Source organism: Mesoplodon densirostris, chromosome X (genome assembly GCF_025265405.1).
Source record: "Mesoplodon densirostris isolate mMesDen1 chromosome X, mMesDen1 primary haplotype, whole genome shotgun sequence".
Lineage (NCBI taxonomy): Eukaryota > Metazoa > Chordata > Mammalia > Artiodactyla > Ziphiidae > Mesoplodon > Mesoplodon densirostris.
Genome location: NC_082681.1, coordinates 121,120,979 through 121,146,837, shown reverse-complemented (window position 1 = coordinate 121,146,837; position 25,859 = coordinate 121,120,979). Strand labels below are relative to the sequence as shown.

General features: G+C 38.5%; 1 protein-coding gene across 7 annotated transcripts in view; it reads right to left on the bottom strand.

Annotated features, from left to right (window-relative positions):
* BCLAF3 (BCLAF1 and THRAP3 family member 3) overlaps positions 1–25,859 on the bottom strand; it is a 65,226-nt gene that overhangs the window by 15,563 nt on the left and 23,804 nt on the right. For 4 of the 7 annotated variants that reach the window (XM_060087886.1, XM_060087885.1, XM_060087888.1 and 1 more), the window contains exons 6-11: positions 18,712–18,887; positions 17,090–17,204; positions 16,317–16,380; positions 14,735–14,850; positions 9,011–9,125; positions 5,985–6,080 (exon numbers count right to left, since the gene is read on the bottom strand). In XM_060087886.1, coding sequence (XP_059943869.1) covers positions 5,985–6,080; positions 9,011–9,125; positions 14,735–14,850; positions 16,317–16,380; positions 17,090–17,204; positions 18,712–18,887 — 682 coding nt within the window. The remainder of the gene's footprint in view (positions 1–5,984; positions 6,081–9,010; positions 9,126–14,734; positions 14,851–16,316; positions 16,381–17,089; positions 17,205–18,711; positions 18,888–25,859) is intronic. The other 3 variants (XM_060087889.1, XM_060087887.1, XM_060087890.1) reach the window with 3 other exon arrangements.

Genomic DNA, 25,859 nt, shown 5'->3' with positions numbered 1-25,859 from the left:
TTAGCCACTGGGACAGACACCAAAAACAACGGGAACTACGAACCTGCAGGCTGCAAAAAGGAGACCCCAAACACAGTAAGATAAGCAAAATGAGAAGACAGAAAAACACACAGCAGATGAAGGAGCAAGGTAAAAACCCACCAGACCTAACAAATGAAGAGGAAATAGGCAGTGTACCTGAAAAAGAATTCAGAATAATGATAGTAGAGATGATCCAAAATCTTGGGGAAAGAATAGAGAAAATGCAAGAAACATTTAACAAGGACCTAGAAGAACTAAAGATGAAACAAGCAACGATGAACAACACAATAAATGAAATTAAAAATACTTTAGAAGGGATCAATAGCAGAATAAGTGAGGCAGAAGATCGGATAAGTGACGTGGAAGATAAAATAGTGGAAATAACTACTGCAGAGCAGAATAAAGAAAAAAGAATGAAAAGAACTGAGGACAGACTCAGAGACCTCTGGGACAACATTAAACGCACCAACATTCGAATTATAGGGGTTCCAGAAGAAGAAGAGAAAAAGAGAGGGACTGAGAAAATATTTGAAGAGATTATAGTTGAAAACTTCCCTAATATGGGAAAGGAAATAGTTAATCAAGTCCAAGAAGCACAGAGAGTCCCATACAAGATAAATCCAAGGAGAAACACGCCAAGACACATATTAAGCAAAGTGTCAAAAATTAAATACAAAGAAAACATATTAAAAGCAGCAAGGGAAAAACAACAAATAACACACAAGGGAATCCCCATCAGGTTAACAGCTGATCTTTCAGCAGAAACTCTGCAAGCCAGAAGGGACTGGCAGGACATATTTAAAGTGATGAAGGAGAAAAACCTACAACCAAGATTACTCTACTCAGCAAGGATCTCATTCAGATTTGATGGAGAAATTAAAATGTTTACAGACAAGCAAAAGGTGAGAGAGTTCAGCACCACCAAAGCAGCTTTACAACAAATGCTAAAGGAACTTCTCTACGCAAGAAACACAACAGAAGGAAAAGACCTACAATAACAAACGCAAAACAATTAAGAAAATGGGAACAGGAACACACATATTGAAAATTACCTTAAATGTAAATGGATTAAATGATCCCACCAAAAGACACAGACTGGCTGAATGGGTACAAAAACAAGACCCATATATATGCTGTCTACCAGAGAACCACTTCAGACCTAGGGACACATACAGACTGAAAGTAAGGGGATGGAAAAAGATATTCCATGCAAATGGAAACCAAAAGAAAGCTGGAGTAGCAATTCTCATACCAGACAAAATAGACTTTAAAATAAAGACTATTAGAAGAGACAAAGAAGGATACTACATAATGATCAAGGGATCGATCCAAGAAGAAGATATAACAATTGTAAATATGCACCCAACATAGGAGTACCTCAATACATAAGGCAAATACTAACAGCCATAAAAGGGGAAATCGACAGTAACACATTCATAGTAGGGGACGTTACAGCCCCACTTTCACCAATGGACAGATCATCCAAAATGAAAATAAATAAGGAAACACAAGCTTTAAATGATACATTAGGGGCTTCCCTGGTGGCGCGGTGGTTGAGTCCGCCTGCCGATGCAGGGGACACGGGTTCGTGCCCCGGTCCGGGAGGATCCCACATGCCACGGAGCGGCTGGGCCTGTGAGCCATGGCCGCTGAGCCTGTGTGTCCGGAGCCTGTGCTCCACAATCGGAGAGGCCACAACAGTGAGAGGCCCACGTACCACAAAAAAAAAAAAAAAAGATACATTAAACAAGATGGACTTAATTGATATTTATAGGACATTCCATCCAAACACAACAGAATACACATTTTTCTCAAGTGCTCATGGAACATTCTCCAGCACAGATCATATCTTGGGTCACAAATCAAGCCTTGGTAAATTTAAGAAAATTGAAATTGTATCAGGTATCTTTTCCAACCACAACGCTATGAGACTAGATATCAATTACAGGAAAAGATCTGTAAAAAATACAAACACATGGAGGCTAAACAATACACTACTTAATAACGAAGTGATCACTGAAGAAATCAAAGAGGAAATCAAAAAATACCTAGAAACAAATGACAATGGAGACATGATGACCCAAAACTTATGGGATGCAGCAAAAGCAGTTCTAAGAGGGAAGTTTATAGCAATACAATCCTACCTTAAGAAACAGGAAACATCTCGAATAAACAACCTAACCTTGCACCTAAAGCAATTAGAGAAAGAAGAACAAAAAACCCCCAAAGTTAGCAGAAGGAAAGAAATCATAAAGATCAGAGCAGAAATAAATGAAAAAGAAATGAAGGAAACGATAGCAAAGATCAATAAAACTAAAAGCTGGTTCTTTGAGAAGATAAACAAAATTGATAAACCATTAACCAGACTCATCAAGAAAAAAAGGGAGAAGACTCAAATCCATAGAATTAGAAATGAAAAAGGAGAAGTAACAACTGACACTACAGAAATACAAAAGATCATGAGAGATTACTACAAGCAACTCTATGCCAATAAAATGGACAACCTGGAAGAAATGGACAAATTCTTAGAAATGCACAACCTGCCAAGACTGAATCAGGAAGAAATAGAAAATATGAACAGACCAATCACAAGCACTGAAATTGAAACTGTGATACAAAATCTTCCAACAAACAAAAGCCCAGGACCAGATGGCTTCACAGGAGAATTCTTTCAAACATTTAGAGAAGAGCTAACACCTATCCTCTCAAACTCTTCCAAAATATAGCAGAGGGAGGAACACTCCCAAACTCATTCTATGAGGCCACCATCACCCTGATACCAAAACCAGACAAGGATGTCAAAAAGAAAAAAACCTACAGGCCAATATCACTGATGAACATAGATGCAAAAATCCTCAACAAAATACTAGCAAACAAAATGCAACAGCACATTAAAAGGATCATACACCATGATCAAGTGGGGTTTATTCCAGGAATGCAAGGATTCTTCAATATACACAAATCAATCAACGTGATACACCATATTAACAAAGTGAAGGAGAAAAACCATATGTTCATCTCAATAGACAGAGAGAAAGCTTTTGACAAAATTCAACAGCCATTTATGATAAAAACCCTGCAGAAAGTAGGCACAGAGGGAACTTTCCTCAACATAATAAAAGCCATATATGACAAACCCACAGCCAACATCGTCCTCAATGGTGAAAAACTGAAACCATTTCCACTAAGATCAGGGACAAGACAAGGTTGCCCACTCTCACCACTATTATTCAACATAGTTTTGGAAGTTTTAGCCACAGCAATCAGAGAAGAAAAGGAAATAAAAGGAATCCAAATTGGAAAAGAAGAAGTAAAGCTGTCACTGTTTGCAGATGACATGATACTATACATAGAGAATCCTAAAGATGCCACCAGAAAACTACTAGAGCTAATCAATGAATTTGGTAAAGTAGCAGGATACAAAATTAATGCACAGAAATCTCTGGCATTCCTATACACTAATGATGAAAAATCTGAAAGTGAAATCAAGAAAACACTCCCATTTACCATTGCAACAAAAAGAATAAAATATCTAGGAATAAACCTACCTAAGGAGACAAAAGACCTGTATGCAGAAAATTATAAGACACTGATGAGAGAAATTAAAGATGATACAAATAGATAGAGAGATATACCATGCTCTTGGATTGGAAGAATCAACATTGTGATAATGACTCTACTACCCGAAGCAATCTACAGATTCAATGCAATCCCTATCAAACTACCACGGGCATTTTTCACAGAACTAGAACAAAGAATTTCAGATTTGTATGGAAACACAAAAGACCCCGAATAGCCAAATCAATCTTGAAAACGAAAAACAGAGCTGGAGGAATCAGGCTCCCTGACTTCAGTCTATACTACAAAGCTACAGTAATCAAGACAGTATGGTACTGGCACAAACACAGAAATATAGATCAGTGGAACAGGATAGAAAGCCCAGAGATAAACCCACGCACAAATGGTCACCTTATCTTTGATAAAGGAGGCAGGAATGTACAGTGGAGAAAGGACAGCCTCTTCAATAAATGGTGCTGGGAAAACTGGACAGGTACATGTAAAAGTATGAGATTAGAACACTCCCTAACACCATACACAAAAATAAACTCAAAATGGATTAAAGACCTAAATGTAAGGCCAGAAACTATCAAACTCTTACAGGAAAACATAGGCAGAACACTCTATAACATAAATCACAGCAAGATCCTTTTTGACCCACCTCCTAGAGAAATGGAAATGAAAACAAAAATAAACAAATGGGACCTAATGAAACTTCAAAGCTTTTGCACAGCAAAGGAAACCATAAACAAGACGAAAAGACAACTCTCAGAATGGGAGAAAATATTTGCAAGCAAAGCAAATGACAAAGGATTAATCTCCAACATTTACAAGCAGCTCATGCAGCTCAATAACAAAAAAACAGACAACCCAATTCAAAAATGGGCAGAAGACCTAAATAGACATTTCTCCAAAGAAGATATAGAGATTGCCAACAAACACATGAAAGAATGCTCAACGTCATTAATCATTAGAGAAATGCAAATCAAAACTACAATGAGATATCATCTCACACCAGTCAGAATGGCCATCATCAAAAAATCTACAAACAATAAATGCTGGAGAGGGTGTGGAGAAAAGGGAACACTCTTGCATTGCTGGTGGGAATGTGAATTGGTACAGCCACTATGGAGAACAGTATGGAGGTTCCTTAAAAAACTACAAATAAAACTACCATATGACCCAGCAATCCCACTACTGGGCATATACCCTTAGAAAACCGTAACTCAAAGAGTCATGTACCAAAATGTTCATTGCAGCTCTATTCAGAATAGCCCAGAGATGGAAACAACCTAACTGTCCATCATCGGATGAATGGATAAAGAAGATGTGGCACATATATACAATGGAATATTACTCAGCCATAAAAAGAAACGAAATTGAGCTATTTGTAATGAGGTGGATGGACCTAGAGTCTGTCATACAGAGTTAAGTCAGTCAGAAAGAGAAAGACAAATAGCGTATGCTAACACATATATATGGAATTTAAGAAAAAAATGTCATGAAGAACCTAGGTGTAAGACAGGAATAAAGACACAGACCTACTAGAGAATGGACTTGAGGATATGGGGAGGGGGAAGGGTAAGCTGTGACAAAGCGAGAGAGTGGCATGGACATATATACACTACCAAACATAAAATAGATAGCTAGTGGGAAGCAACCGCATAGCACAGGGAGATCAGCTCGGTGCTCTGTGACCACCTGGATGGGTGGGGTAGGGAGGGTGGGAGGGAGGGAGGCGCAAGAGGGAGCGGATATGGGGAAATATGTATATGTATAACTGATTCACTTTGTTATAAAGCAGAAACACCATTGTAAAGGAATTATACTCCAATAAAGATGTAAAAATAAAATAAAATAAAATAGATAGCTAGTGGGAAGCAGTGCATAGCACAGGGAGATCAGCTCGGTGCTTTGTGACCACCTGGATGGGTGGGGTAGGGAGGGTGGGAGGGAGGGAGGCGCAAGAGGGAGGAGATATGGGAACATATGTATGTGTATGGCTGATTCACTTGGTTATAAAGCAGAAACTAACACACCATTGTAAAGCAATTATACTCCAATAAAGATGTAAAAAAATAATAATAAATAAAAAAAATAAAGGGAAGGTCTGGGACCTTGCCCACCTCTCCACCTAGAGCCACTCCATCTGGATCTCTTTTATGTATTTGAGTTTCTATGTAATATTTGAAAAAGGGTTCCACTGATAAAAAAATTATTTGAAAATCAAGTCCTGAGGAAAGGGGCCATCATTAACCTGATTACAGTTAACTATAATCCAGAAATACTAATTTAAAGCTACTATTTGAAATATAACAAAAAGAGCTTTTAATTTACTAACACTTAGAACATTATGTTCAAAGCAAAAACCCAAAGCTAGAATTAGATGGAGAATAACACTCTACCTTAAAAGTTCTTCTAAAGCCTCTTGTATTTTGATGGTTTCCCTCAATTCCAAATGGTTTGTGAGTAATGACGTCTTTTCTCTGCATAGTATAATTCTGCATGAAAAAAGTATTCGTATGGTTAATATACTTTAAATTTTATTCTTAAAAGTTCATTTTACCATTCAAAAAATACATGGTTTTGTTTGTTTGTTTGTTTTTGGCCACACTGTGTGGCACGTGGGATCTTAGTTCTCCGACCAGGGATCAAACCCACTCCCCCTACACTGGAAGCACAGAGTCTTAACCACTGGACCATCAGGGAAGTCCCCAAAAAATACACGTTTTAAATGCCTGGGATTAAGAACACAAAACATGTAGCATGTAGCTTAGCTGTATGAACATAGACACATCTTCCTTCATGTAACCCATGCTAGTTTGTGAGGGGTTGGTTTAATTCATGAATGTGAGAAGTGTAACAAAATACATACTCCTGTATAACACAATGGGTGCCTTTTAGAAAATGGACTGTAAATCTAGTATTTATTCAGGCATCCAGAAGAGAAACAAACCCATTATTACTAGGAGTTGCTAAAGAGTTGCCACTGTCTGAGAACACAAATTCTCAATGCTATAGGAGTCAGGTGCTGCTGAATCAGTTACCTGCTTTGAGTAGATGCTCCTGCCATGACTAGGAAAGTATCAGAAGGGAGAGTATTAAGACTGTAACTACAAAGAACCTGAAACCTTTGATGGGAGCGGAAAAGACGGGGCCAATTTTTTTTTAAGAATGCCTATGTTGCGTTCTAGCAGAACAGACTATTCTGTAAAGATTAAATGTTAGGATGCATATGATAACATTATTGGTACAATATTTACACGTTGTGGGCATTCACGCAGGCTGATTTTCCTCCATTCAGGAAGCCATTCGATCAAATAGGAAGTATCTTTTCAGTCAGCATTAATGTGGGCCACACTTCATCATCAGGTGAGGGGACGGGATCATTGGTGGTGGGCTCCTGGGGGCTGCTCTGTGTATTCCATTTACCAGTGCACCCCGATGGGATGTGTGCTGCTTAGTACCTAAGCTTTGTCTCAGACTCCCAACTCACACTCTATACTCGACTTGGGGTTTGGACTGGGAGTCAGTCCTTGAAGCCAGCTCCCACTTAGATCCCGCCCACAGGGACACTGGAGGGAGACTGGAAGGCTGGAAGAGAGGAGGCGGGGTTGCTCCTTCCTGTATGTTTGTTTTTCTGCTTTTCATCCTGGCAGTGGTCCTTTGGTTCAGCCTCCAGTTTTTTTTTTTTTTTTTTTTTTTTTGCGGTATGCGGGCCTCTCACTGTTGTGGCCCCCCCCCGTTGCGGAGCACAGGCTCCGGACGCGCAGGCCCAGCGGCCATGGCCCACGGGCCCAGCCGCTCCGCGGCATATGGGATCCTCCCAGACCGGGGCACGAACCCGCATCCCCTGCATCGGCAGGCGGACTCTCAACCACTTGCGCCACCAGGGAGGCCCCCTCCAGTTTTTTTTGTTTTTTTTTTTTTTGACACAGCCAGCTCCAGCTGGGCAGCCCCCACTCCTCGGAGGTCCACACCCAGCTCACAGCGGCCTTTCTCTAAGCTTCTAGAGCTCTACGCTTTCTTCCCTAAAGGTGGTGGTTGCTTCCTTTGGTTTTTTGATTATTTTTATTTTTATTTATTTTGGGCTGCGTTGGGCGTTCACTGCTGCATGCGGGCTTTCTGTAGTTGCAGCGAGCGGGGGCTACTCTTCGTTGAGGTGTGCAGGCTCCTCATTGCAGGGGCTTCTCTCATTGCGGAGCACGGGCTCTAGGCGCGTAGGCTTCAGTAGTTGTGGCACGCAAGCTCAGTAGTTGTGGCTCACGGGCTCTACAGCGCAGGCTCAGTAGTTGTGGCGCACGGGCTTAGTTGCTCTGCGGCATGTGGGATCTTGCCAGACCATAGCTTGAACCCGTGTGCCCTGCATCGGCAGGCGGATTCTTAACCACTGCGACACCAGGGAAGCCCGATGGGGCCCAGTTTGAAGATGGTTTCTTTCTCCAAAATCAATAGTCTTATAACCTTCTATTTATTCCATTTGCTATGGAGTCTGTATTTCTCACAAATCTTCCTCTTTCACACCTCTATTTCTCTCCCCAGTTTAAGAAAAGTCATATAAAACCCCTTTCCTAGTAGTCATCTTGAGTTTATGCTAAGCCTATACATTTGAATAAGTGCATAAAGACACATGTAATGAGATGAGACTTTGGGGGACCTTGAGAGGGAGGGGGTGTATTTTGCACATGAAGGGATGTGAATCACTGGGGGCCAGTGGGAAGACTGTACCAGGCGGCTTCTGACCAGGCTCCCAATCATCCAGTATCCAGGCCCTTATGCTATTCCCTTCCTTTGAGTGTGGTCTGTATCTAGTGACTTGCTTCTTACAAATGGAGTATGGTGGAAGTATGGATGTCACTTCTGAGATTAGGTTACAAATCGACTCTGACTTCCATCTTTCTAGCTGTCACTTGCTCTTATGGAAGCCAGCTGCCACTCGGTGAACTGCCCTATGAAAAGGCAAATCTTTAGAAACAGAAAGTAGATTAGTTGTTAGCTGTGGGTGGGAACACGGAATAAATAAATAGCCCTGAGGGTTCTAATAGGGGTCACGAAAATGTCCTAAAACTGGATTATGGTGATGGTTACACATCTTGGTAAATTTACAAAAAGTCATTAAATTGTATACCTTACATGGTTGAATTTTATGGTATGTAAAATATACCTTAATAAAGTTGTTTCAAAAAAACTCAAGAAAGCTAGTACTATAATAAGTGCAATAAAATCCTGATAAATCAAATGAGATGATCATTTCTTTGGTCATAATAACTATAAGCCTCAACAGAATCTTAACACTGAACAACAGAATCATAACACTTACTTAATGAACAGTTACAAACATGAAAAATATTGGTGATCCCTGTACCTATAGATACATGTGAGAAGGAAAATGGAACATACAAAAATAAAAAAGTTGGAACTGCAATCTTACCAAGTAAGGTTGCTGAATAAATTTTCTAAAATTTGATTTTACCAAACATGTAGGTTTTTGGAATCCATCAACATGAGTATTCTTCAACCTTGAAAAACTGGAATGCTGATTGCTCCTAATAAAATGAAAGAGAGAAAAATAAGAATCTTTTATTAGTTTACATTTATCTGACAAATAAACAAGAGAAATCAAATTACATCCTTTGGAAACAATTAAAGCAGCGCAACAGTAAAAAAAAAAATCTCAATGATCTATCACTACTAAAATTACAAATAATATTTACCGGGGCTAAAACTCTCATTTATCAAAAAACATTATTTAGCCAAGTTGGCAGTTAGCGATAGGAGGAAAACCATATTCCTAGGACCAGGGTTCTTAATCTGAAGTCCAAGGACAGGCTTCCTAGGGCTGTAACCCCCGAAACCATACATATGTAGAACATATGTTTCCTGAAGGAAGATAGTCACGGCTCTTGAGCCTTTGGCAGCACGGGACAGCCCCTCTTGCCAAGAGACTCAGTGGTGAAAGCTCCAGAGAAGAGGCCGGTGAGCGGCTCAGGCCTGCTCACTGGCAGAGCTGGGGCCTCTGATACTGCTGGCTCCCCTCTCCTGTTGTAGTGAGGCCCAGAGGCCGCCAAGGGCTATTCCTGGCCAGCCCTACCTGGGAGGGAGCTCCTTCCCTGGGCTTCTTTCTCCTCTAACCCCGGGGCCTCATTCCCACAGCCCTTGGGGGGTCCTCTCCCTGTCACATCCCACCTCTCCCACAGTGGTCCTCAGACCCTTCCTGCTCTGTGGCGAACAAACGGCTCACAGCCTCGGCCCTGCTACACTCCTCCCACAGGACCCCCAGTGACATGGGGACCAAATCCACACTCCTCCTCACTGACCCCCAAGACTCTTCCGGCGCACGCCCTTGCCGCCTTGCTGGCTGCTCCATCCTAATCTCTGCAACACCCACACCGAGCTGCGGGAACATCAGCTCCATGCAGCTCTCGGCACACACCACAAACTCGCCTGCCTCTACGCACTGGCCCATTGGGTGCCTTCTGCTATAATTTCCTTCCAACTCAGATCAACCTCAAGATTTAGCCCCACTTGCACCTGTTCCAAGAAGGCTTTCCCAGACCCCTCTGAGGTGGACTAGGTGTCCCTGCTATGTGCACATGTGGCACTTTGAGGTCTTCACAAGTGTTTGTAACTACTGGTGCACCTTCTCACCAAGCAAGGTGCGATCCCTTCACAGGAGGCACTGTGGGTGGTTCGTTCTGTGGTCCCAGCTCTGACCCCAGAACCTGACATAGAATAGCCACTCAGGATTTTTTGAAATGTTAAAAAACCCCACATTCTGTCAAAATGTTCATGATATGATAGTAAGTCAAAAGAGTAGGGGGCGAAGTCATATACTGAGAATAATTTCACTTGTTTAAAATATACACATATATGCCTGGAAAAAATAAATGATATGAAATGTACTAAATATTAACAGTAATCATCCCTGACTGGTGAAAGTAAGAATGCCTTATATTTTTGTTTTTATACTTTACTGTATTTTTCCAAATGTTCACCATTGGCATGTACTACTTCTATAAACAAAACAATAGACTCTAAAAAATTCTCTTTGCAAAGCATATATCTGACGAACGGGTAGTACCCAGAATATATAAAGAACTCTTACACCTCAATAATAAAAATATGATAATCCAATTTAAAAAATGGCAAAGGATTTGAATAGATATTTCTCCAAAGAAGACACACAAAAAGCACATGAAGAAATGCTCAATACCATTAGTCATCAGGGAAATGCAAATCAAAACTACAAGAAACTACTTAAAACCCACTAGGATGGCTATAATCAAAAAAATGACAACACTGGTGTTCGTAACAGCATTATTCATAATAGTCAAAATATGGAAACAACCCACATGTCCATCAACACAAAAATGGATAAACAAAATGTGGTGTATCCATACAATGGAATATTATTCCGCCTTATAAAGGAATAAATTATGTTAATGAAATACTGACACATGATACAACATGGATGAAAACACTATGCCACGTGAAATAAGCCAGACTGAAAAGGACAATTATTGCATGATTCTACTTATATATGTATGAGGTATTCAGAACAGGCAAATTCATAGAGATGGAAAGAATAGAGGCATCAGGGGCTGGGGGTTGGGAGTTACTGTTTAACTGGTACTGAATTTCTGTTTGAGAAGATGAAAAATTCTGGACGTGGGTAGTGGTGATGGTTGCACAACACTGTGAATGTACTTAATGCCAATGAATTGTATGCTTAAAATGGTGCAAATTCAGTGTTCTAAGTCAGTGTTTAGAACACTGACTAGAACATAGACATTAATATATACATATTTGTTGAATAGATGAATAAATGATCTTTATAAAGTTAACTCTAGTTCAGTAGATTATAGATTGTTACAACAGCAAAAATAAAAACTGATGTTTTCTATAACTTGCCTAGCTAAAAAGAAAATCTAGGCAGTTTGATGTCCTCTTAAAGTCTACTGATACTATTTTGAAGCTGCTTTATCACACACATACCACGCCCGTATAACACAGCACCTCAATGACGGTGTAGGTAACTTAGTAATGCTGGTGATAAGAGGGAGAAACAGTATGTCAGGAGGAGACATGGAGACTTTAGGGTAAGAGGCTGGTCGAAAGTGGGAAAAAATAGAGAACAACAGGGTCTTAGAGAAAAGACAGAATGCCCTGGTGTGAGGCTTGCTTGGGAAAGGTTTTAAGGTATCAGGGAATAAAAAGTGATCAAGATCTAAATGCATTACAATTTCAGTATCTTCTGTCCTGTCTACACCTTTGGGAAGTCTTCATTCATTCAACAAAGATGAATTGAGCCCAAGGCAGTAGGAATACAATGGTGAGCAAACATAGACACAGAGTCTGCATACAACTTTTAAGGGGAAAAAAAAAATCACACAGGAGGGAAAGAGCTACATCCTATGATTTATAATTTCCTCATATTTCATTTCTTCTGAATATCTATGGAAATCTATACACTGACTTGATTAAAAAGGTTTATGCAAAAATATTAATGAGGTCAATTTTGATAAATTGAATTTTTAAGATAAAATGTTTTTCTTATGTTAACAAGGAAATTGAATTAGGATAAAGTGAGAGATTAAAGCTTCCATATTATTTTTTTTAAAGGATGAACAATAACAACTGCTGGTGAGGATGTGTTAAAAATGGAACCTTCAAACACTGCTGGTGGGAATGTAAAATGGTGCACCCACTGTGGAAATAGCCTGGCAGCTCAACAAAAAGTTAAACTTAGTTATCACATGAACCAGCAATTCCAATCCTAGGTATATACAGAAGAGAAGTGAAAAATATATCCACACAAAAACTTGCATACAAATATTCACAGCACCATTATTCACAATAGCCAAAGAGTGGAAACAGCCCAAATATCCATCAACCGGTGAATGGATAAACAAAATGTGGTGTATCCACACAGTGGGATGTTATTCAGCCATAAAAGGAATATTCATGCTACAACATGGAGGAACATAAAAAACATTATACTACATGAAAGAAGCCTGTCACAAAAGGCCACCTGTTATATGATTGCAATTATATGTCAAGAATAGGCAAATCCATACAGACAGAAAGTAGATTAGTGGCTGTCAGGGGCTGGGAGGACGGAGAAATAGGGAGTGACAACTAATTGCACAGGGTTTCTTTTTGGGATGATGAAAATGTTTCGAAATTAGATAGTGGTGATAGTTGCACAACTTGTGATTATACTAAAAACTACTGAATTCTTCACTTTCAAAAAGTGAATTTTATGGTCAGTAGTATCTGAATTAAAAAAAAAACACCTCATGGCTCCACCATGCCACACCAGCCATCCAATATGAATAAAACAGTTCAACAGATCCAGAAAAAGACACCTTGCAGGAAGACATTTTTGCACCCTACAACGTCATCCTCAAAGCTAACATTAATAATACTTAATGCTGACCAACTTCTCTGTAGTTTACATGCATCACTTTACTTAATCTTCACCACTACCGTGAGGTAAGTATATTTCTTATCTCTATTTTACGCTGAGAAAACAGAGATTAAGTAACTTGCCCAAGGTCAGTCACATAGCTAGGTATCTACAGAGCCAGGAGTTGAACTCAGGTGTTAACTCCATTGCTCAAGCTCTTCATCACCTCAAAGGGTAAAGATATATTCTGAGGCCGTACATGGTCTTTATAATATGTTGGTTATCTTAAATCTGTTTTAAAAAACCTTTTTCTTGGTACACTGAGTTTCTCACACTTGCTGAGTAGTCAAGAAAAGCATGACTGAGAGCTTGTGTCACTAAAGAGCACAGTCATGCCGTGTCATATTAGGAAACTGGAGACTCACCCACCAAGGGACAAGATTTTAACTATTTTCAATTGTTTCATATGCCTCAGCACACGGTTTTGCTATCTTTTAATTAGTCCCAAACTTACTGTCAGTATCAGGTCCAGTTTTAAACAAGCTCCATGTATCTTGACCTAGTTAGCCATAGACATGACTTATAAGTCTAGTCAAATATTTTAATTTTTTTTTTTTCTTTTTGCGGTATGTGGGCCTCTCACTGTTGTGGCCTCTCCCGTTGCGGAGCACAGGCTCCGGACACGCAGGCCCAGCGGCCATGGCTCATGGGCCCAGCCGCTCCGCGGCATATGGGATCCTCCCAGACCGGGGCACGAACCCGTATCCCCTGCATCGGCAGGCGGACTCTCAACCACTGCGCCACCAGGGAGGCCCCAAATATTTTAATTTTTGAAACTAAGGACTATGGAAAGAGAATTAGCACTGGTCCTTCCTATTCATACATTCTCACCTTCTGGGAGATCCAAATAGTTTAAGGACCCTTGAGTGAACTGGAAATTTTTTCCCATTAAATTAAGTCTCATAATCATATGAGGTCCTAGAGTTGCCATGAGTTCTACATATTTCTCAGGACTAGGGATAAACTGGGACCAATCTAGAATACTCAGAGCCCCTAAAAAGAGGTACAGGGTTGGGAAAGAAAAACAAGGATCTACTGACAATCAATTTGCCACTCATGGCATAAGTACTTCACATGTGCCAGTCCATTTACTATTTCTAACCTGTCCAACATAAATTGGTTATTCTCATTTTATAGAGGAAAAGGCTCCAGAAACTAGGCAAGTTTGCCCAAGAGCAAACAGCTTGTAAACTGGCAGAAGTGGGATTCAAACTCAGGTCTCTTCTGCATTTTCTACAACACCTGCCTCTGTTTCACGGACAGACATCCACAAAGAGTTCTGAGAGAGGATGGCACTGACCTCAGGAAATTTTGCAACATTCAAAGACTACCAGAATCTAAAGGGCAGAATGTGTCAGAGTTTCAATCAGCTCGAGCCAAACAGTCCATAAATTTGCTGGTCTTGGCTCCTGCTAATATTAAAAAAAGCTATTACACTTCCCTCTAGATTACAAAGACCTCAAATACTCACCTACCCCATAATTTTTATTGTTTCAATGAAATAGCATATGATGACCACTGAATAACTTTGAAACATTTTAACAGATTTCACTTAAACATGTAAAATGGATTTGAAGAATTAAATTCCTATACTAAAGTGAAAATTAACATCACACACAGAAAATTGGAAAATATGCTAAAACCAAAAGCTGTCTGATAACAGGATGTTTTTCATCTACTGATTACCTCTCTGCAGCACTAGCTATGTGAAAAATGTGCTCATCTTCATTCTGTAACCGTTCTTTTCTCCTTCTTTCAATGTCATGTCGTAGGTCATTTGGATCTATTATTTTGACCAGAGTCTGAGGAATTTTGACAGAAGACAAACCATTCACATTACTGTTAGTTGCATAAAGACCGCATCGAACAAGAACCTTAAGTAAAAGTCCTAAATAAGTTACCTTGTACTCATTCTGCTCATGCTAGTGTAAACTGATAAAAATATTTTGAGACACAATTGACAATACAAAGTCAGAAAAGTTCATAACACTGAACCAAGAATCCCACTTCTGGGACTCTATACCAAAGAAAAGTCTATCTACCCAAGTATATTCAAAATATGATATTTAAAAAATAACCATAAAATGAAAGTAACTTAAGTGTGAAAAAAAATTTAAAGGAGAAGGGAAGAATAACTTTATGGTAAATTTAAGTCATAGGAATAATGTACAAGCATTTAAATTATGATAATGTAGACTATGTGGAAGTAACCATGGAAAAACACTTACTGAAAAAAGTTAATTAAAACTTACAAAGCCTCAATTATAAAAAGGTCATTGGGAGTTCAGAGATTTTACATAAAAGGAATGTTACTATAGTTTAAGTAAAAAGATAAAGCATCCAAAACTACATGTACTGTGATAGTGTATGTTAAAGTGCTAGACATAAGACTGCAAGGAAAGATGATCAAATAATATTTTGTCTTAAGTGGTTGAATTAGAGGTGATTTTTTAAAAATCCTCAAATTTCCTATAAGTTTATTACAGTACTTTGATGAGCAGAAATTTTCTGAAAGTATCATTTATTCAATAAACTAACAATAAATCTGTAACCATTCACAAGTGAAAATATTATTTATATATTCTATCACAAATGTATTAAAATCTCTCCTCTATAAAAACTCTTCACTCACAATGAATAAATTAGCAGTTCTTTTAGAACTTGATATATTTCTTCTAAAACAAGAGCCAGTTTTCTTCCCCCTGGGCTAGTTAAGATAGTTTTTCTAATTAGCAAAGAAATGGCGGGGAGGGAGGTGGTATGGGTGGGAACAATAAAAAAAATTCAGTATTATTTCCATTATTTTTCTAGTTCATATTCCATAGAACCTTTCACACAATCTTCAGTAAACAGAAGAGCAGTGTCAAATGAAACTAAGTTCCTTTGCATTCATTCTACATACAACTTAAAAATATATCCCACATGACTGCTTTGGAAAAAACAGGTATCAAACATACTTTCTGCAAGCTTTACAGTGTGAAATTTTGGAATGAACATTAAACACTATAATTCTATGTCAATTTTACAAAGCTGTTACCCTTAGGGATTGTCTCTCCTAGGGCATATTTTTGTCTTTTGCCAGTGTTCTCTCTGCAACCTTTTGATAACTAGAGTCACTTGGAGAGCTTTGTAAATTTCAGATTCCTGGGTCTCAATCATTCTTCCTCACCCACTTTAACTTACCTTTTATACTCCCAATGACCAGTTCCCTTTCCCATTAGTATACCAACAATAAGATAACCTCTCATCAAAAATTACATTCACTTACCTGCTGTGAATCATATACCATAGTTTGTTTACTCTGAAGTTCGGCCAAAGACATATCTATTCTCCTAAAATAATAAAGGCATATTACAATTAAATAATTATGTTATACACTGATACCTTGATTCCATTATTACAGAATGGATTTTGAAATAAAGCTGGTGTGTTTTGGAGGAAGAAAAAGAAATCTGCTACCAGGTGGTTTTTCACCTATACGGCAGTCTCCCAGGACATACATATCCTGTAAACAACATCACAGTGACGCCTCAGTGGTTCTCAAATCACTAGTCTGTGTAACCTTAAACCTGGCTCCGGTGATCTACCGCATTCTAACATTGATTCAACTCAGCTCACAAGACAGGGCGCGCCACCTGTTTGGACAGGTGCCAGCAGAAGACATAGGTTTTCATCCGGCTGCCCTCAGAACAGCCATTTCTGACCACATGAAGCAACCCATGATTTCAATGGCTCGACAACTGTCTTTCATCTTCCAGTGTTAACTTCAGTAGGCAATTACTATAGACACAGCAGAATCAAAGTTAGGTAGGTAAATATTTTCAAAGTCCTACACATTTAAACAATGCTAGTCATGGCTTCAATACAACCTAGTCTATCAAAGTGCACTGGCCCAGTACCTGCTTGGGTTAGTCCTGTTTTTAGGCAGGAAATGCAGTTCTAGAGTCTACAGCAAGCCCAGGAGGCAGGCAGCACCTTCCCACAATCTGTTCTGAGGCTCATACCCATGAGTTAAATGGGCATACAATAATCACTCATTACCTGTGAATTTCTGGATCTGAGTTCAATTTAAATTCATTTACATCTGCAGCTTGTGTAACTTGCATTTTTGAGAAACGCTCATGTAGAGTAATTCCAAGTGATGGAAAATAATCTGCTGCAAAAGGGAAAAAAAGTTTTATCTCAATGTAAAACTGATTCCACTTAAAAGATTATATATAATAAGCACAGGAAGAAGGGACTATTAAAAAACATCCAACCTGTTTTCTCTTGAAAACATATGGGACCTAAGCTTATTCCACAGACTAATTTGTAGCGCTCACACCCTTTCCCAAGCCCAAGCAACAGTAAACAGATTTATGAACTCAAAGATTCTGTTCCTATTTAACATGTCTGCTTACTTGCCGGGGGGGAAAAGATAGTGGCTTTCTCAAAGAGAGGACCTTTCTTCTCCAAGGTAAGATCTTCCTACATCTAGGAAGTAAAGCTGGTATAGAGCTCTACTCTTCACCTAGAGTAAAAAATAAATCCCAAAACAACCCTGAAACATCAAAACAATTCTGAACAAATGTTAAATGTTATGTTTACATATCACAGAAGGCCTCCTAATGCCATTTTACTTTAACATTAACTGAAGTTCATGAAGACATTCTGAAAGTGGCTATGCTACAAGCTTTTAACAGAATAAAGAGAAAGATAATACACTTGACCCATGAGAATGCTAAAGCAATCCTTTTCCCTAGCTTACTGTTCCTGTTCTGGGACGATCTCCTGAATTTTTCTGCAATACCAGCTCCCTGTCTGCCAAGAATCACACTTCTTTTGGGTAAGAGGGGCTGGAACTGAGAAGGTGAACTGTTTCAAACTGCATGCTTTAAAGTAAATATATGCCTTAGTTTGAGGGCTGCAGAGAAAATAATTCATTTGCAAAATATGTTTTATGAAGGTAAAAAAGATTAACACAGTTATCTAGTAAGAAATATAAAATTATAAATTTTGAAATTCTCGAAAGACCCCAGTTTATAATACCCACAACTGCCTTATTTATGCAGCATCAATAAGGAAAGTTATTTTACATGACTAAATTTTCCAATTAATGGAAACTGGCCAGAAGCAAAAGCAAAACACAACAGCTCAATGTAAACCTCTGAAGTATTTATTATGCAATGTCCTGATGTCATCATGTGTAACAAATCAAACTGGAATCTTCTATTGATCGCTTAGCAACAGCCTTATGGCACAAAGTACCAGTAATGCCCTCAGGGGCTTTAAGAATACGACCAAATGACCTATACTTCCAGATTTCTTGAGTTTCTTGAGTTTCATATCTGGTTTTTGTTATTTCCTCCTTCCTATTCAGTTATCAGTTATTGTTTCTTTCTGCTCTCAGTACACCTGTCTTTTGCAGCAGCCAACCTCTTCCTTTGTAACTTTCAATTTGTAATCTACTATGAGTTGAAGTATCAAGTTATTGGAACTACATATAAAGAACAACTAGGCTTGAATTAATACGTGCTACTCTCTTCAACAGATTTCCTAATTAATGATCTAACTTATAATGAAATATTAATTACTACTACAATATCACAGATATTTACCTATGTCTTGTGAAAAGTCAGTACATTATTTTTGTTATCCCTAATGTATGTGCGAAATATACCAACCTTTAACTTGATGGATTATAGTTATGATTTCCTGAGCAAATTCTCCTGTAGGTTTGTTTTCAGTATTCTGAGTTGAGTCAAGATGTTCAAACACTGGATGAAAGTTTTCACTTTTCCTGCCAACAGCAACCAAATCATGTGACATCTGTCTCTCTGTGGAATAGCTAGAAGCAACCCTAGAATAATTTGTAAATGTTTAACTAAATTTGAGACTATTTTACTGAGAAAATAACTTTAAAAGTTAATCAAGATAGCTATAAAACTAAAAAGATGTTTATCTTTTCTTATAATTAAGGCACTAAATTGTATGCCATAAAACATGTACAATAATGAGTAGGAGAAAATAGCTATAGGTACACGGTTTTGAGTTCTCCTTTTCAAATCAGAGATCATTAAATATCTGCCACTTCAATAATAAAGTCCTCAAAGTTCTAAGCTAAACAATTTTTACTTCAAAAAATACAGCAAGGCATTAAAGACACTCAATATGCAAAAAGTAATCATTATTTTCTACTCCCAAATGTCCATAAAATTGTAAAGCCAGCAAGCTTACACTATCTTGAAATACTACCATACTTTAAAAGCTGATATCAAACATAATAACGTCTCTGACTTCATAAAGGTCCTTAAACCTCCATGTCAATAATGAGAAGCTGAGAATAGTATTTTGAAATCAAATTCTGTTGAGATTAATTTAATCACTTACAAAGTCTCTCTGAACTCTCAGAAAATAGTCTTAGCTGTTATCAAAGTTATGATCATTAGGAGCAATGACAGTGTTTACCCTAAATATATCCTTAAAGAAATACTACCATTTATTATATAACCCCAACCATCTTACCATTTTAATGCTTTTTGAATCTTTACAACTTTCATTAAGAGCTTTCCTGACCTTTAAGTACCATTATAAAGCCATGATTATGACATATAACTAACAATTATTCATGCCAAACGAAGGGGCTCAGAGCTTACAAACATTATCTCATTTAATCTTTGCAATAGCCCTATGGGTCGGTGTCATGATATCGAGACAATGGATGTCTTGGTTGTTTTGCTTTTCATCCCAGAGGTTAAGCATTCCTATGAACATAATCCTTCCAAATGTCTTAGTGGGAAAGTTTACTTTAATCCAATAATGCTACTCCTGCTTAAAACTACTCATATTCTTCATCTGGAGGCAGTTTATGCGTCACAGAAGAAAATGCCTCATTATTTATATTTATTCCTCATTTTGGACCCAAAATGGCACTAACTGGCTTATACCCATCTTACTCCTCTGCAGTTAACTCTGAATAGCTTTTGGCTCTTCCCGAAAAACAAGTTTCAGGAGTTGACGTGTGAGCTAGGCTTTGAAGATTGGTGTGTTTTAGACATGTGGAGATGCAATGAAAGACATTTTACATTTATAGGTTAACAAAGGCAGAAAACACACCCAGGAACTTTGAGCTGTGTGATCTGAGCAGTCTGGGGAAAGGAAATAGAAGGGGAGGAGGTGTGAAGGTAAGACCGCCACACTGCCAGCCTGATGTGACAGGATTAGCTGATGGGAGAGGGTGGGAGGCTCAGTTCTGGCCAGCCAGAAGACTGCCTTCTATCAGGTGTCTTGGAAGGGTGTTGCGGTTGACAAAGCCAGTTAGGGGACTTTTGTGAAAAAAGTAATGAGATGCTGAATTAAGGGAGTGTCAGTCTCCTTAATCCTTTTCCCTCAACTCCAAAAATTCTAAATGTGTCCTTAGGAAGACATGAGCAAACTAATGACTCGGAAAGTGCTTTGTGATAGTTATTAGCTGGAAGAAAACAGAGAAAGGAAAACTTTACATGTGTCATACAGATTTTGTTATCTATTATAAGCTTCCAGAGGGCAGGGGATTATCCATTAGTTTTGGTGGCTGGGTTTTTGTTACTGTTGTTTTGCCAGGCAGTTGGTTTTGTGGATGGATCTTAATGTGTAGAAGAGGAAATTAAGGTTTAATGTAGCTAGCTTTTTAATGTTTTCTTAGTTATTATGCACAACACTCAAGTGAATGTCAGGGGAAATATCCTTAAACAGAGAAGGAAAATCGGGGTGGGGTGGTGGGAGGGAACAGAGAACCTGGAAGATTTAATCAGACCGGAAGTAGATGTAGTATTAGAATACAGGTGTTGGCTATATCTTAATTTTTAAAACTGTCTAAAACGCATCTCAAATGAGAACATTTGATCTTTTCAGCTTAACTACTCGTATTGGGGGTATTTCGTGAAATTCTTAACTTGTTGATCAGTAATGTCATGGGAAATATAAAAAGGAAAATATGAACAAAGAGGTGATTAAATCTATAAATGGAAATACCTAGAACATTTTGCATTCTAAAGTTTCTAGAAACTTTTCCTTATAGCAAAAGTATAATTATTTTTAAAAGACTAAATTTCAGGTTATACTATTTTCATGTGTATTTTCTCGAAGGATGATCACTGATATTTTTTATTAAAAATCTTGTTGTAGGGTGTCTCTAGAGTACATTTTTTAACTGATAACGAGTTTAAACACTAAAATTTCAGGAATTAAGTGTAGCTTCAGAGTATACCACAGCACTCCTATGAATTGAGAGTTGGACTTGGAGTGGGGATGAGAGTTATGCCAGTATTAAAAAATTACAAGTAAATTTTACTAATTACCTGGTGAAAAATTAGAAGCCTTTATCAGCTGGTTTCATCTTGGGAGAAACTGAGACTGCAATAAAAACCATTACCAACTGATTTCCCCTTATAGATAGATCATTTTTATAGTTTCATTTAAACATCTTATTTTTCTCCTGTAAAAAAATTTTTAAAGCTGTTATTTGGGTATGGAACAGGATTTTTGTACCATTAAACCCCTTTAAACAGAGAACATTTGTAATTCTCTTGTTAGTGGAGGTTGTTACAGGGCCATTCTAGCTTCTAGCATTCTAGCTTCTAGACATTTCACTAAATGTCTCTTACTAGTTATCAGATACACAGTGAGAAGCTTGGAGCAAATTAGGAGGAGAGAAAGGATATGGGCCTTCTAATGAACTTCTTTCTGATGAGTCAAGGAAACCACATCAGTGGCATCAACCTGTGGCATAATCACTCGTCCATGTTTCTGCCTTGGCAGGGAGTCGTCTCGACAGGGCTGGTTTGAGAGCAGGGAGCATGAAAAAAGCTTTTCCTCTGAGAAGTTAAAAATAGGCACTTAAGACCATCTTGTTAGAGGAGTTTAATTTTTTAAAGAATATCTGTAAGCCCCTCATAACCTTGGAGCAGTTTTGGATATATGGCTGTTAGTGATGTAAATAAATAAGTAAATACATACACGTGTACACCCACACGCCAAAATGTATCCATCTGATTGATTTTTGTCATATGAAGAGGTATTATTTTTTTCTGGTGGTCCTGCTATTATTTAAGACACATCTCAGGGCTCTCTTTTGGATTTATCTTCAGAGCCTGAAACATCATCATGAAGAACCCTAGCAGCTGTAAATCTCAATTCTTTGGATGGTGGAGTCGCACACCACCTCACACATTCACTCCACTGTGCCGTGGTATTACCAATGTCATCCCGTGGTCTATAAGACCAGAGGAGAAGAAACCTAATCCTATGTGGATCCATAGTCCCAGGGCACCCTAACAGATTGTCTCACAGGGTAGGTCCTCAAAAAATACCCGCTGAAGGAATACATGATAAAATGGAAAAGGACTTGGACAATATGAAGTGGTGAGTTTCAGCTAAAAAGGTGACAGACTTAAAATTCTGAGGCCAATTTAATTTTGTTTTTTAACTTTCTTAGCTTACTTTAAAATTTTTTGCTTAGTTTAGACCAATTTAAATTTAAAAATTTTCATTTTTTATAATAGAAAATCTCAAATATATACAAAAGTTCAGAGGAGCCTATGATGAACCTGTCAAGCCAGCTTCAATAGTTATCAACATATGACCAATTGAAGCAGACTGACAGAGCCAGGAAGAACTACCAGTTAATTTGGGCCCCAAAGTCATGGCCAGGTGACCTGCCCAATGTCACAGAGCTGCTCAGTCACCCACTGGAAGACAAAAACCTATGCATCCCAACATCAAACAGAATGTTTATCTCCCTATACTAGGACCCCTAAGAGACACTAAGAGAAGCTAGGGTGAAACATAGGAATGAAAGGGAACCTTCTCTCAATTAATTTTTGATTTTAGAAAATGTATATGAGAAATATTAGGGAGAAGAAAACCTTAGTTTTTTTGTGATACATAACAGCAAGGTAGCAGGTATGTGTATCACAAAAATATCTCCACCCACAGCTTATTTTGCCTCCAGCCAAATGCCCATCAAAGGTAAACTTGTGTGATTAAGCTACCTTCCTTCAATGCTCGCTGTGGTTTTTCACTCTTCTGCAGCCTAGGCAGCAGTTGTTTCCTCAGAGCATGTGGGCTCCAGTGTCTTCTGGGGCTCATCACCCACCTCATCCCCCTTTCAGTATGGGGAAAGACCGGGTGGGGGGTAGGGAGGCCCTCTCTATATCTCTTCAGTGAGAAATAAAGGATTAAATGCAAATGTGGCTGAGGCACTCAGTCTAACATCAACTTCACTAGCCAACCTTCTCATCCTAGATGCCTAGTCCCAGCACCTGAGAAGTCAAAGGAGCCTCGGTCCAGGTCCACCTGCCCCAGCTTACTCTTCTCCGGAGACTGGCAGGCTCTCCTCCTCCCTCTCACCTCCTTCCTAGCCTGACCAAGGTTCAGTCTCTCACCTACTCCACCCAACATTAAACCAAAACTCCCTTCACCTGCCCCAAGACTTCCAGATGTATACAACAGTGAGTGTTTGGGGTTCATAACAACCTTAGTACAGATCTTCATATTGTGACTCCCTAACTTCATTCTGAAATATATAATTATGACTCTTGTGTAACTTCTACCTCTGATAACGCAGCTTCTGACAAAGTAGGTCACTAGAATATCGGCTTTGTGTCTACCTACTGCTATTCTAGATACAAATTAGAATCTAGAAAAATCACTAGGTGATAACCGTATGTTTTCAACTGCATTAATAACTGGAAGAACATATATCAATACTTGACCAAAGCTAAGAAAGTAAACAAATGCATAAAATGAACCATCTTAGTCTTTCCAAAAAAGTGCAAAAACCTCTCTAGATTTTAACCAACAAATAACCTCTCTGCACTCTATGATTATTTTAATCTTGTTAAGCAGAGGAAAACCTAATTTATGTTAGCAGTTGAGAACATGGCTCTATTGAGGGTATTAACTACCTTTGTTTTATGGACACTTCATCAGTCTACACATAACTAAATCCAACCCCACAAAACTCTTCCACAACTCATTCATCAATTAATGATTATAATCAGAGAGAAAGATTTATTACTTTCATTTAAAAATTCAGGATTTTTGTGATTTGATTGTATGTAATTTTACCTCAAAAGGAAAAAAACTATAAACAAATATTAAATACTGAAATATTTAAAGGGGAATGTACTCATGTCTGCATTTCACTTTGAAATGCAGCAAAAGAATAAGATGGAATGATAGATGAACAGATATGTGATTACAGAAGTAGAGTAAAATGTTAACTGTAGACTCTAGGTCGTGGTTATATAGGTATTGACTACAGTTCTTTCAACTTTTCTGTATGTTTGAACATTTTCATAATATAATGTTGGAAAGAAAAAAACCTTAAGGTAACATCCTTAAACTTGATGCTTACAGCAGCTTTTGTGCTCTTAAGACTAAGAACTAGTAGGAAATATAATAGCACAAAATGACTTAAGACATATTATATGAAATAGAATACAAAATTATTAATACAACATTATGACAACCAGGTATACATAGAAAAATAACAAAAGGAGCTGTAGGGCTTCCCTGGTGGTGCAGTGGTTGAGAGTCCGCCTGCCGATGCAGGGGACACGGGTTCGCACCCCGGTCCGGGAAGATCCCACATGCCGCGGAGCAGCTGGGCCCGTGAGCCATGGCCGCTGAGCCTGCGCGTCCGGAGCCTGTGCTCCACAACGGGAGAGGCCACAACAGTGAGAGGCCCACGTACCGCAAAAAAAAAAAAAAGGAGCTGTACTAAAATATTAATAAAATTGTCCTAGGATAGTAGGATTATGGGTGATTTCCCTTGCCCATCTATTTGTCCGACGTTCTGTAATATAATCATATTTATAAATTCTTTCTGCATACATATAAATATACATATGTATATTTTAAAATATTTTTTGAAAGTACAATGAATGTAAGAAAAATATCAGGGAGGGGGACTGCCATATCTAACTTTAAGGAAAGAAGCAAAATATATTTTGTTTAAAAAAAAAGACTGTGGGTTTACCTCCCTCACCATCACATTTTGTTCCCTCTAGTTTTTGATTCAAATACAGATATGAGTCAATGGTAAACATAAATACACCAAATCAACATGGTCCTTCACTTTTTAATTCACATACTGGTAGTGTATTAAGGTAACAAACAGACTTAGCTGACACATCCAAGTGTCAGTGCCTTATTCTCAGAATCCATAAAGAGGTAATATTCATAATAGAAAAAAGCATGCAATCCACTGTAGGAGAATATAACCTATTACAAAAGTAGTCTTTTTTGTTAAACAATCAAGAGCTAAACCAAATGTCTTATAAATAGGCCTCTTTCTAGACTCTAGCCTAATTTCCTCTACCTAGGAGAAGCTAGTCGGTTGAGCACCACTCCTTTTGAGACGGCAGCAAGAACCACATTAAGTCATCCACCTCCTTGAATCACAAGGGGACATGTGAATTTGAGCCCCAGGCATGGACTTAGATGAGTCACTTCATCTCTCACTGCCTCAATCTCTATAAAATCAGGGTCTGCTAAGTAAGGTCCCTTCCAGGTCAAAAATTCTCTGAATTTCAGGCAACAGGCTCTGAGAAACTAAGCAAGGAACAGGTCTCCTTGAGCACCACCCAGCCTATCTGTGGATATAGAAAATCTGGCAGCATAAAAACATGTAAATTCACGAAGAGGAACAACTCGATAGAATGCCCTTCACCCAAAAAGCATCTTGAGATACAAACGTGGAAACAAACAGACATGACGTCACCCCATGTTACTAATCATAGGATTCATCCCCATTAGAGGGCTTTTTTGAAAAATCCAGGCAATCCCC